General features: G+C 38.0%; 2 protein-coding genes across 4 annotated transcripts in view; one reads left to right on the plus strand and one right to left on the minus strand.

The window, feature by feature from the left end:
- The window catches only part of LOC105432177 (uncharacterized), a 337,430-nt gene that overhangs the window by 208,679 nt on the left and 114,109 nt on the right, over positions 1 to 14,642 (plus strand). The window lies entirely within an intron of this gene.
- LOC105432174 (uncharacterized) overlaps positions 1 to 14,642 on the minus strand; it is a 158,300-nt gene that overhangs the window by 55,929 nt on the left and 87,729 nt on the right. For all 3 annotated transcript variants that reach the window (XM_011646849.3, XM_011646846.3, XM_089083230.1), the window contains one exon: positions 10,946 to 11,053. In XM_011646849.3, the coding sequence (XP_011645151.1) occupies positions 10,946 to 11,053 (108 nt within the window). The remainder of the gene's footprint in view (positions 1 to 10,945; positions 11,054 to 14,642) is intronic.

The following is a 14,642-nucleotide window of genomic DNA, read 5'->3' on the forward strand; positions in this document are numbered from 1 at the left end:
AATTATAAACACGAACGCGCCCGCGTTTCCCCTCCCCCCGCATCGTACATAATTGCATTCGTCCTGTGCGCGCGCGCTTGGGCTTCGCTCGCTTCCGCTTTGGCGCGCTTCGGCCGTCCTGTCGGTTTGAAAGCTGATTTTCCGAGCAGCCGAGCGCTCCAAACGATGCTTTTAGCAATGACGTGCATTCTTTATTTGTGCGTATAATCGCGTTAATTCGCGAACTTTTTCGCGATTGCAGCGAACGTAACCGGCAACGTTTGTCTGGCGCATTAAAATGGCAAACGTGTCATTTTTATCTCTCCCTTCCTCTCCCCCCTCTCTCTCTCTCTCTCTCTCTCTCTCTCTCTTTCTCTAGTCTCGTCTCATGTATTTACCCGCGTGATTTGTGGCATGTTCGAACGTTCGGTTTTTATTTAATACGATAATAACCATTCCTGCGCAACTTTACTTTCTCTCGGTTCGATCATTGTTTTTTTTTTTCTCATATTGTCTCGCGCATATGTTTCGCGTTCCCTATCAGTTTCTCGTTGCTGTCGCGAACAGGAAAGAGAGAGAGAGAGAGAGAGAGAGAGAGAGAGAGAGAGAGAAAGGGAGAAGAAATCGGAGCGTATTGTATAAGTTATGTAAAACAGAAAACTGTGCTACACCTCCTTTCTCTCTATCCAGACTGAGCAAAGTCTGGAAGAGAAACTAATTCCACGAAAACAAAACTCGCGGAAAGACGATTGCCCATGTACTTACGCCAAAGTAGCTTGAAAAAAAAAAAAAAAAAAAAATAATAAGAAAAAATCCTTGTGAAAAAAAAGTTTGTACGGCTTTTTCGCAAGTTAAAATAAGTGTGTTTCATATTTCACGCTCGTGTTGAACTTTGAGACAACTCTAACGACGCATGAAATGTATATTTCCAATGTACCCAATGTACCCACGATTACAAAGTCAATGAATTTCTTTTTCAAGTAGCCATACGCCGAGGAGATAGTTATCGGTTTGAGTTTTGCACCGGTAATGACGTGACTCTTGTTCCGTGATCTTGTAATGGACTTCGCGATGAATCTATTTCGAAACTTCAACGACAAATCCAACGATCTACGCTTGAATAAAAGTGTATACTTCTTCTGATACGTTGAAGATATTTTGCGGAGTTTCTCTTTTTCAAATTCTACCGCGCGGAAAAATTTGTTAGCATTCTGCACTTTACGCAAAAGATGTTACATTTCATATTGCGTTATCTAGCATGTATTACATTTCGACGATATAATACGTTTTATACAACACATATATAAAATATCATCTTTCAGTTCCATTACGTAAGTTTCTAACAAATTCAGTAATTCAAACAAATATGATTTATCATAACGTGATAAAGCTCAAGAAAAAAAAGCGTCAAATAAAATATTTCCAGTTAAAAATATCAATCTAAACTCAGATGTAATATGAAGTATTTTAATTTTCTTTTTAAAATGTCCTCGTGACTCTCATTAATATTATCATATCGTCTTGGACTTTGATGCAGACAAATATGTATCGTGAATCTAAAACTCGCATATTAATAATAAATATAAATTTTATTTATTTAATTTGAGATATCCGCTGTTTTACTTCTTTTTTTAACGTTAGACGTTAATTTCCCGGTCGTCTTTTCGTACGACGGGAATTTCGATCCCAAGATTTTCAAGGCAAAAAGCGACGGAAGATACGAGCATTTCTACCTTTCCCCATCCTCTCAAATTCTCCAGGAAAATGCACGAATAGTAAATCGAGATGCGGATGCTGGAGAGGATTCGACGAGATTCGAGCGTCGATTAGTTCCACGCTATTCCATTTTGCTCGCCGCCATCTTTTTTGTTCGGGAAATTTGTTTTTTGAGATTAGATTCAGGGGAAGGTTTAATTTTCCAAAGAAAGTTTTTCGATTCTTGATATCCATTTGGATTGAAAATTAAAAGCTTTAAACCTATCTTTAGATGAAATGCTTCATTAAAAATAGGATCCATCTCGCCATCTATTTCAGCCAAATGATATTTTTATAAACTTTAAAACGATCCATCTAAATCCATATTTTGTTATTAATTATAAATTATTACGAATATGACGAATAAAATCTCAAACAAAAAAATATCGATTATTAAAGGAAGAGATCTCTTCAAAACTTTTCAAAATCATACAGACAATTATATCAGGTCGCAATATGTACAGTACAACAAATTCCACTGAACTGAAAAAAATTCCACTGAAAAAAATGGCGTATATCACATGGCGTGCAAAACGAGCAAATAGGCAATAGGCAGCCCGAAATCACCTGGGATCCGTTTACAGCGGCGGAAGTCTTCGCTTCCTTCCAACCCCTACCCGCCCCCTTGCCGTCTCCACAAAAAGAAGCGAAAGTAGCTTATTCTCGTAACTTGACCTGGCCTGACCTAACGTAACCTGTTCGATGTTCGAGGCGGAAACTAATTTAAGTTGGAGAATCACTTTGGCTGTTTCGATTTATTCAGATACTCGACGTATTTCCCGTGAGAAAGAGAGAAAGGGGGGCAGGGGGGCAAAGAGCTTTCTTCTCTCGTACGCCCGTCCCACTGCCGTCCTGTCACCTTTGCACGCACCCCCAATCGCGTTATTCACCATCGACACGTGACTGGCGAACGAGCCCGCTACTCCGGTGCATTTAAAGCGACGACTAGCACGGGAACTTGGATTTCTGCATGGAAGTGGAAAGCGGGAACGGGGGTATTGAGAATTTGGGAGAGGATTAGGGCGAAGTTAGGAAGAACTCTTGAATTTTTGCAATAGGACAAAAGTTTAAAGCCAACTTGGTAAATAAAGGTTTGGAAAAAATCGAATAAATAAATTCTCCTTAGTTGAAAACGTTTAATTTTTTCCACAAAATAATTTTTTATGAGAAAATCAACTTAGTTAGTCTCGTTTAGTCTCTGAACTATTATTAACTTTTAACTTACAATTTCTTCGTTTGCAGTTCATCTTTTCTTAAAGAGAATATCAGAATACGTAAGTTGATTTGGAAGAAAATAATTCCAAAGGAATGTCTAAGATCGTGTGAAACGAGGAACGAGACGTCGTGTTTTATTTTATTTTATTTTTCATGCCGTTAGAAATAAAAGCTTCATAGCTAATTTTATTAAGAAAAAAAATGTTATTGCGTTCAACGAACGATGATCGATTAATGCACGCTCAATTGAGAAGCTAAATTAAATAGTTTAATGCGACATTATGATATGAAAGGGCACCGCATCGGAAGCCACTTATTTATAAGCCGGGGATTTTAAATCAGATCCTTCTTTACGCGATTTTAATTAATATTTTCTAATTATCAATGTCGTCGCCACGAACGGCCGGCAGCGGCATTGTGCGCGTGCTAATTGAACGTCACGGCCGTTCTTTGTGTGTATTGTCAAATGTTCGATTTCAATTAAACGGAAGGAAGTATGCGGAGTAGATGAATCAACTGATCCAAACCGTTCATGATTGATCGAAGAATACTTATTTATTCAGCTGAATACGAGCACTTCTCTTTTTTTGCTCTCTTTGATTACATTTATAGATACATAGTGACAAAAGATGAACGTGAGTGCACGGCAGGGATTTTAAATTTAAAACTCGCTCCCTGATTTATTTCAATTACGCTAACTCTCCTGGTCATCCTGGTGAAGTGTAATTACTTTTATGTCCAATCACCGTACTTTTTCCGAGGCGCGACTTTTGAACTTTAATCTGATTCGCCTTCCGGTATCGACAACCTGGTGTTACCACACTTTTACGTTGATTGCGGCATTTATCACTGGGATCATGTATCAATAATCTGTAATCTTGCATGCGATAAAGCAGATAATACAGTTGCGATAAATGCCGATCTATCGCTTGACATTAAAAATTTGATGTTAATTTAACACTTTTAAAGTCTTCATTTGAATGATTCAAATTCAATTTTCAGAAAGTGACATAAAAACAAATTAATTTAAAGATATATAGAGGAGATCTTCTGGATCTGAGCAAAAGAAGATTCGCCGGAAATCGTCTGAAAATGCGAGCGCATTAAAATGGCGAAGAGAGGCCTAAGGGCGGTGCATAATGCAACGAAAGGGAGGTAGAGAGGGAGGACGAGGGAAGGATAGCGTTTTCATATAAATTCATGCGAGCAGCTCTCCAGGCTGCAGCGGGAAAATCGGGAAAGCCGGGATTATATCCTCAAGAGTTTGCCAGCTTTCAGCGCTCATTTGAGGAGAGAACTGAAAGTGGGGAAAGGAGAGCACGTGGGGGGGAGTCGTAAAACGATGCCGAGTGTTTCAGGGGTGGACCTGCGGCACGCAGCACTTATCTGCTTAGAAACGCAGCGATTTATATATTAAGCCGCCTACTTAATTACAAATCGATTAACGATTACTTGGGATTAAAAGTAACCCAGCACTTGAATTCGAAACTTTTAATCCTTAAGCCTTAAATATTCACAATTCCTCTTCACGTTAATATTCCATTGAATATTAATAAAATGTTAATTAAATTGAAATTTAAAACATCATATTATTGATTCTTTTCTTATAAAATTTAGTTATTTTTCTCACTTTTCATGTTTGAGTTTCAGAAATAAAGCACAAGCAAATACAATGAATACGTGAATTATATGTATAATATTTATCTCTTTAAATTGCAATTTTTTTTACTATTTTACAACTTAACTTTTCAACAATTTAAGATAATCGAAATCATTCTCGTCCCTTTGCTTCGATAAAACATCAAATAGAATTATGTTAAATGCCATTATTACTTCAATTGTCATGAAGTTTTGTGTATGTCTTACTTTCGCGATTGGGAAAAGTAATACTTTAAGCTGCGCGTAGACAGGGGGATTCCAAAATATCCCGTCCACCCCTGGCACTATGCTCTAGGTCAACTCTTCATCCCCGCTGCCCCCTCCTTTACGATACGCTCTTCCAGCCGGATTAAATACACTCGTCCTGGTTCTGGTACGCGCATGGCAAAAGGGCCGATCGTAAAGTAAAATAACTATTTCAAAAAAAATCATTCGCATCACGCGCGTGTGTAGATACGTTGGACTTTTCATTTCCACTCCGAACGAATATTGTCCATTGGCCGTTTGTGCGCGTTAGCGCAGCGCAATACTTCGTGAGGGCGCAAACATTTTACGATAACTGGTGAACTCGCCTGGCCAGTTCTCTCCTCCCTTCCTTCTCGTTCTCTTTCCCTCTCGGTTATCCGCCCGAACGCGGAAACACGTGTGTCACGCGGGAACTCGATATTCCGTCTGAAAAAACGCGTGCCCACAAAAATTGGTGTGCTTGCAGAGAAAAACGTTACAGGCGAAAGTCGCTCGGCTACAAATTTTATCCATCTAGGTAAAGAAACGAAAATTTAGCAACCAAAAGAATTTAACGTCTCGAGAATATGACATGCGATTTTATTCGTGCACGTTACACAATGATCATTTGAATAATATAAATAAACTTCCAATTTCATAAAGTTTGATAATTCATGTTTCTAAAAAAGAATAGGATAGGAGGATTATATTTACTTACATTCTACTTTCACTATATTGGACTCCTTTATCAAATTAATTAATTAATTAATTAATTAATTAATTATTAATACATATAACGTCAAAATGATTCATCTAATTTTTCTTGTGCGAATTAATACTGAAAATCAAAAAGATCAATTTTATTTCAAATTTTTTAGTTTTCAAAAAGAAAGATAACCCAAAGAGATCAAAATCAATCCATCGTCTAGAATTTTGAAACCAAGTCCGTACAGGCCGAAACAGCCAAATTATATCCAGTAAGCGTGGAGCTTGAGTATCATTCCTAGCGTTTTGATTCCTCGGCATCCTATGAATGCGAGTCGTGAATGATCTTGGTATTATCAGTGGGACTTGGAGGAGCATCGCGGCGCCCGAATAAACGCTCCAACGTCGCGGCGGTTCTGCGTGTCACTGAGAGAGCGTCACTTTGAGCCGGTTATCGTTTATGTAACCAGTAACGAGCGCGGACTTCGTTAGTGTAAGCGCATTTCACGCAAAAGGTTACTTTGAGCTCGCCGAGAGAAGTAGGACGAGAAGGGGTTGGACGGGAGGAGGGAGGGAGGAAGGGAGGATGCGAGAGAGGTGAAGGGGAACGGGCGAGGGGACGGGGGGGTAGATCCCGAGCGCAATTACATTATACGCCCTCCCTAATTAGCGGAATTTCCGGCTTGCAACACGACATGTTGTGTTCGCGGCGGATAAACGAGTCTGAAGTCTAAAATAACGTTGCATAATAAAATTAAACAATGCGAGCGTTGCTGTTAATTAGCGGCGGATTTGGGACGAGATAGAGATTGAAGCACGTGTGGCACGATCGGGGGATCATTTTTAGTGATTGGAGCATCGTGACACCGCGTGACCCATTGTAAAATCCATTCCCGCTTTTTGTTAAAATTAACGACCAATGCAAAATTTTCGTTACTCAAACGGAGCAAGTTGCGATCTCAGAAATATCAAATGCGAAATATCAAATTTCTTTCAAATTTTCGCAGTTCGCGTTGGCACTTACACACTCGACCAGGTAAAAACATTTTACATCCTTGGCATCTTTGTATCTATTTCAAATTAGATTATTGCTAATTCCAATGTATATTATGCTTCCGCATTAAAAATAATATCTTGATGCACTTATGCAATTAAATGTTTATAATTTAACCGTGACAAAAAGTCATCCATTAACGAAGTAGAAACAAAATCAAACAAAAATTGAGGAGCTACATTTTGTAGATCAAGAAAATGATAGTGCTTCAGTTTCATATCGGATTTCAACGCCGGAAGAACAAAAAATTACAACGTTCAACATTATCAACCTTATCCGACGTTCCTCATATTCTATTTTTATGTTTCTGCCGGTTGTATCTTTGAAAGGACGCCATATAGAGTTGTAATGAAATTCTGACATACAGAGCGATTCGAGAACAAATATCTGGTGTACGCATTCGGGAGTTCAAAATAAATAGAAAAGTGTCAATTTACATGCACAATTTACAAACCTGTTCACAAATGCATCAAAGTTGTTGCGTGACACTCACCAAATTACCCTATATATATTCCTTTACGTAGTATATTCGCACTAATAAACCGCTATACGCTTTACGCACTTGTAAAATTACATTAGATATACAAGACACCAGAACGCCGTTCTATACAAGTTTACAACTAGAAGTTTACACTGTTCCTTAAGCGAATCATAATTAATTTTCTTAAGAAGCATGAAATCAATTGTCGTAAAAATCTAATCCCTCCTAAGATCTTTCAATTTACTTAAAAATAAAACATCCCTCATATTTTTTAAGTATTACACAAAATTTTATAAGTGTGATTTTTATCACGCAGTAATAATTAATTTTTAATCCTTTATCAAGAGCTGTTGATACCGTAACAAGAAGTTGCGAAAAAATATAGGAATTTCTGGGAATTTTACTATACGAATGTGCTAGATTTACGGATATTTTGGGGGCGGAGTAGGGAATGGTCGGCTTTGAAAAAATCCGTGCGACGGGGATGACTTATGCCGCGTTTTCATGCGGCGTCGGGACACCTTGCGAAGAGTGAAAAAGGACCGCGCCATCATAAATCAGCACATTAATTCGTAACGAGATTAGTATAATAAATCATCGTCCACCCGGTATTTGCATATGCCGTGCATTACTCTCGTCATGTGACCCTCGTCTTCCGGATGGTCGACGTTAAACGTTGATGACGTTCGCGAAGTGAATATCACAATTAATATTAATCCGAGTTTTCCAGAACTTTCAGAGTTAAACAAAAAATGAATGCATTTTTACATAAATTTACGAATATGCGAACATTTGCAAAAGTTAAGCCAAACAGGTCTTGAAAAACATGAAACGCGGAACGTGAGATACAAATGTCAAAATAAATTGCAAAATAAAATCCGCATTGAAGATTAATTTTTTTAACAGGTACGAGACGACATTATTTCATCAATTTTGTCACTTGTTGTCTCAAAAGTACGTGCTGTAGTAGCGAAGTAGTAAATTACCGAAATCGAGAGGCCCGCGCTTAGGTTCAATCTCTCTCGGGGGGTGTTTTTTCAGAGCACTCGAGGGTATCGTTGGGCGTTTTCGTCTTTTTCGCGTCACCCGGTAGAAAAGATCGATTCGCTTTTTGGGAGATACAAGCAGCGTCAAAGGGTTAAAGCTTATCGCGTGGGAACTCTTTTACTCCGTTCGTTCGCACACCCAATGGAATTAGCCGTCGCTAACCATCCTCTCCCGTCTACCACCCCCGTCCGTCTGATCCGCGCCAATAAGAACGACAAGCGCGCGTGCGCGTCCTTTCTTTCTTCGTTTTCTCTCTCTCTCTCTCTCTCTCTCTCTCTCTCTCTCCCTCGCCCTCCCTTCCTCACTCTCTCCCGGGATGGCAGTTTCTCCGCCACGATTACCCCAGAAATCTTTCTTCGGCTAATGCAAGAACTGTGTTTCCGGCGGTTCACCCGATGCTTCGCCTACCTCCAGGGGCGGACAAGCACGTACACACGCGGGTGGGCGCGAGCGCGCGGACGGTGGCGTGCATTTACAAGTGCGACTTGCCGCAGGGGTGAGAGGCGCGGAAAGCGGGTTAGAAGGGTGGACAGCTCCTGCGCGCGCTATAATGCGGGAACCGGTGAGAAATATTTGGGCAAAAGAGCACGGGGGAGCACGGGCTGCTTCCGAATCGGGAACGGGGTAATTTGCAAGCTGTAGAAATTCGTGAAAATTTAAAAGAGAGCTGTTAACTCCGGAGATTTTATATCGAGCTTAACGCGTTCCACGCTTTGGAAATTCGACGAGCGCTCTTTCCGAATAACGGTCCCATCGCTCCTTTCGCGCCGCGGAATGCACGATTCATTCGTCTTGTCTAATTTCCTTCGCGTTACACGCGAAGCGCAGCGTAATAAAACAGACTGCGAAACGCATAACACTTTCTGCTTTGGCTGATTAAGAACGAGTCGAAGGACGTGTTTGCACATGACATAATTACAAATTTGTGCGAAACATACCCGCAAGAGTGAAGGAGCGCGCGCCCAGTAGAGACGGGCCGAAAAAGGTTGTATCGACGCGAGGTAGGAAGAGTGTCCTGAAAAATTCGATGCTGATACGCGCATTCGATACTCGAGAGGTAGCATACGTGGCACATGTAGGACATGAAGGACATGGATTATACGAGGACGTGTAGGATACGCCTCAACAATCTCACATGTCCCACGGGCATGTTTCGAAAATCTCATGAACGTTTTTCACAGATGACAAATAAACGTATGAATATTTCAGACCTCTACAAGTTTCCATAAAGATCACGGTTCTTTTGCGTTCTGTCTACAATATATCTGTCCCTCGCGAAAGACACTTGGCGTAATTACTGGAGCAAGACGTACGAAATAAAGTTACGCTGCATTACTCTCGATCTCCTTTATCTCTCAAATTATTTTTCTTAAAAATTCCTGCACATACACGGTTCTAAAGAGAGGCATTTCCACCTTGCGTATCCGTTCATTCAATTATACATTTGATAACGTGATGCACTGGCGAGCATATTAATCAGATTGAAGGAGGCGCGAACAGGCTCATTCAAACAAATGCGATGCAACTGAACGTAACCGGGCCGTTAAAATTAAGCTTCATTGTCGTAGATTTGCGCTAATTACGTAGCATTGCCCACGTTCGACATAGAGACGGCAATACGTGATTCGCTCTACTTAGCCGGTTGCGATGCTTTATGGTGTGCGGCCGCGTATTTACCATCGTACTCGGCGCTAAGTCCCGGATTTCAATCCCATCGTCGCCGTTTGTTTATTTCACGCGTGTGGTTTATTCAGGGGCTCTGCCTTTGTGTAAGACGGGCTGTGGCGCGTGTGTCATAACCAAACGTGCGATCGGAGGGATATATCCCTACGGCCGGCCACAGCCGAGTTTCCGCAGTTTCTGTACGTCCTAATGCGAATGCGGTGTTTCTAATTTAATATCTTAAGGACCGGCATTTACCCACGTCAGCTATGCCAGATTAGGACGTCAGACGCAAGGGAAATACACGCGATTCCCATAATTTACGTCTGCGTAAGTGACTTTTCACTAAGCGAAAACTCCTCTTTTCTATTCCAATAAAGCGAGCTTACAAATTGTTCCGCAAAAGATCTCCTTATTCTACATATAATAATAAAATACAACATTCTCGTCGTCCCTCACAAATCAAGATAATTTTGTTTTAAAAAAAAAAAAAATCGATACGGCGTTGTACAAAAATGTACTTCAATACTCTCGATATTGCACCTTCAATATTTATCACAGACTCGCGGTGCTTTTTATATTCCTGCGCTAGTCATAAATATGTCTTATGGAATATGCTCGGTGTCATTTCGCCCCGCTAAACGCTAAGAGTGATACACTTTCTCCCAAGTGTTGAATAAATAATCATGTCAAAGCGATCTCCCGTATTTGCCGGCATGTTACCCATATTGCCGCCGTTGCATATTAATGCGAACCCCTTTTTCCATCCTTGTGTTTCATTATCGTTTTACAAAGTGTCAATATGTGTCGATATGTCGATAAAAAAAAGTTTTTATCGCCATAATCCTATCGCTATAGGGATTTTCTATGAATAACCGATTTTTTTTTCTTTCCAGAAATACCACGTGCAAAAAACTATTTTTCTAATCCGTATGTGCACGGTACATAAATATTATAAAACGCGCGATGCAATTATAGGATATGATACATTTATAGAATTCGCACAATAATATCTACAGTTTTTTTACAGCGTTGTCGGCTGCATAAAACCTTTTTCAACTTGAAGCTTGATCCTCTAGAAATACGGCACGTCCAACCTTCTTTTGTGTCTCTTTAAACAGCTCTCCAAATAATATGGCAAAAGAATGGAAGAGTTCACTCACCGAGAATCTGGCTGAGGACGGTGCGGCCATCTTCACCGAGGCACGCACTGCGTGCGTCAAACGGATTTGTGAACTGCACGAATGCATAGCCCTTGTGCATAGAGATACCTGTCGGAAAGATATAAAAAAAGATCAATTACACTTCGTAGACTTTGTAAAATAAACAAAATTGCATACATTAATATCGATATCTTCAATCGTTTTACACTAAATACTGTATGTGTACTAAATATATTATCTTTAGTACACATACAAGTTTTTTTTTATTATTTTATTGTTATTCAATATAAACTTTATATTATTTATCCATTAATCATTATCCATTAATCAATATTTAAAAATTTAACACGCAGTTTGTAACAACAGTAAGCAACATGATTGTTTATCTGTACGTTATAAACAAGCTCGGAAAAACGGTAAAATATCTCCTCAATACGCTGATATAAAAAATATATGGTTTCATTTGAACATTTATTTTTTAACCTTAAAATAATTTAAAAAATATCTTAACAAAATATAACTTATGAGGTTTTTTACAATGGAATAAATTCTATCTGAAAAATACTCGGCACGGAGCTTTTAATAATGGGGATGTGATCGAGTCAGTTCTTTTAAATAAACCATTCTGTATATGTTTTATACATGAGAGAACTGCGAAATAAATGATCGAAATTTATAAAAAAATTAAACAGGAGAGAGAATCGCGTGATTCTAGGAATATTCATAAACATTTAAAAAATTTATAATACATCGGCGGAGTGCGCTGTGTAACGGTACAACCGTATGAACTTTCTCAAGTAATTGTTTTTTTCCCCCTCCCCCCTCTTTCTCCAGAGAACTATAACGCACGAGTAGAGCGTACATAGAGCGAAATTTTAATTAGATAAACTTCAACCGGGAGCAAAAATCTCCAAATTAAATAACGACATTTCCGAACGATTAAATACAACTCTAGGGAATATTAAACATTTTTGCAAACCAAATTAATAAAAACAAGAGCGCGTTGTTGCTGGTCGATTTTGCCGGTGCGGCAAGTCGCATGGACGCGACCTGTAATCTGTGTACCCGTAATAACTTTTGCGTGGTTAGCAGCTGACCATGCATGGAATTCATTATGCCGAAACAAATATGTAAATCTAACCCATACGCACAGTCGCACTCACACGGATGTGTACGTGCGCGTTTACGCTCTAGAATGCAAATACTGTCCGTGCGAATCTGCCCCTCCCCCCTCTTCTCCTCCCCCTCTTCATCCCATCGTTCTCTCCGTCGCTTCATCGCGAAGCTCGACGCAAGAGATGTTCATAGCTTTCATCGTCGCTATTGTTATCAGTTCATTCTTCAGTACACACCGGTCGTTGAAACGAGGTATTTTAAAAAAATCGAACTCCTGTCTAATACGCGCAAATTATATTACTGTTTTATTCATTAAGTATTCATGTCATTTTCTTTTTCTTTTTTTCTTTTTTGTTTTTGTGTAGCATTTTCATAAATGGAAAAAATAAAACAAAATTAGAGATTGCACGTATTTGTTATTCACTTTAAAGTGTCCAGAACAATTACTGATTGTTGAAAAGTTATTTCGAATTTAAAAAAAATTGATTTTATACTTATCGATGAGTTAAAATAATATGTAATCATTTTATCCTATATTATATTATAAATCTTTCCTTTAGCTATTTTATAAAAATTTAATTACCTCGTTGACCTATTTAAGAGTCAACTGCATTATCCCAAAATGGTATAATTCTAATTTAAACTGTAGCTGCCAATATTCGATTTCCTGGATATCCACAATAACTGGATTTTCTGTCATTTAGAATATGACCTAAAGCGTTCAAATTTTGAACACTGCTTGCATAAATTTAACAAGAGTGGTCACCTAATATGTATTAATAATTTTTTATATCTTTTATACGTGTAGAAATAAAGAAGAAACTATAATATAAAACAATATGGAGATATTTTTTACATATTCATGATTTTATAAAAAATTAGTTAAACAAAATATGATCATATGATTAAAACATGTACATATATTTATATTTTTATTTTAATTTTTCAACTTGTTATTTATATTTCTGAATCATTATTATTCAAAATTCTTGTTTGCATAGAAATCAATTAAATATATTTAAATAACATAACTTTGGAAAATGACTTTTGTTATGAATTATAAAATATCGATTGTTTTTATTCAAAATTTTAGAAAATCCACTATATATATATATATATATATACGCATCATTTTAAAAAAGAAAATATCTAAAACAATGTAGATGTTTTATTTGTAGAAAGTCGTTCTCGCGTTATTATATTGCTAGGGTCACAACTTGACTTAATTTTTTTCCTTTTCGAATTTTAATCTTCGGATTCGTCGTATTCCTCGTTTTTCAAGCAAAGAGTAAATTTATCATGTATTACATAGCGACATCCCGTCGATCTCCCGAAACATTTAGCGCTTCCGAGCGCTCGACTCTCCGATAAAGCACTATATCATCCCCATATCTCAAAGCTTAATCCCACCCCTCATATTTTCAGGGCGGCGTATCGGTCGAAAGGAGATCGTCGTGTCGATCGTATCGATCTTCGATCCCCGTAACGTAACTCGTCATCGCCGTAACGTTTATTCCGGAATTTAAATCGCTGTCTGCGCGCATGTCATACGTAAGGGGACGGCGGAGGTGTTATGTGTGCATTTTTGCACGCGAGGCGGGTGCAAGAGTTCGATATCGGCGCTCAAGAGATCGTTCCGCGACGAAATTTATTCTGGTCATAAAAACCGCGATAGCGAAATGCGCGATCGTAAGTGCAAGTATATATGGGAGGTGTGGGTTGGTGGATACGATGCCCTACGGTTGTCATTATTTTATTTTTCGGAGCTCCGGATAATATTTTCGGGATATGGTAGAACTCCTAGCACACATAATTATTTCTACTAATTGATCGCAGTACGTATTTATACCGTACGCGTTTCCTTTTCTTTTTCTCACAAAATAATAATTCACGTAAAGTGTTTATTTTTTGTGATTTTGTGATTTAATGTTTGCAAAATTATCCGAATTCTAGGCTCTTTCAATTCTCGCGCAAATATAATTTCATGTTTTTACAAGGATTAACAAATTTTAGTTAGTTTTTGTCTAATAAAAGTCAAAACTATTTCAGTACACAAAAAATCTGTTTGCTAAATAAAAATATTTAGTTAATTTCAGTAATAAAGCTGCATTCACATATAGACATGAAAAGCATATCATCGTTACAGAATTGTTATTATTTGAGATATCGATTGCTTTTAACATTTTCAGTTAAAGATAATATAATTATCCACATTATTTCATAGAGATTGTGAGGATCTCGTTCGACCGCAAATAGAGTTGATTCACAAGTAGTATTAGCAATTAAATTGTCACTCTTACAAAATCCAATAAAATTTCAAAACCATTTTAGATTATTAATGCCGAGCTCTAGAAAAAGATTCAAAGTAAAAAATTTGATATCCTATTTTGTTTCTGTGTCAGATATAATTATTATAAATTAAGAGTATACAAGTTAATTTACAAGTTAATTTTATTTTTATTTTAAATATATATATATATTTTGTCCGTCAAGACTTTAAATGATTAAAAAATGGGAAAAGTGAAATATATAAAAAAATGAATAATAACAACCATTTTGATCTTTTCAGTTAAATACGAAT

This window comes from Pogonomyrmex barbatus, unplaced genomic scaffold (genome assembly GCF_055798465.1).
Source record: "Pogonomyrmex barbatus isolate J1 unplaced genomic scaffold, ASM5579846v1 scaffold7, whole genome shotgun sequence".
Taxonomy (NCBI): domain Eukaryota; kingdom Metazoa; phylum Arthropoda; class Insecta; order Hymenoptera; family Formicidae; genus Pogonomyrmex; species Pogonomyrmex barbatus.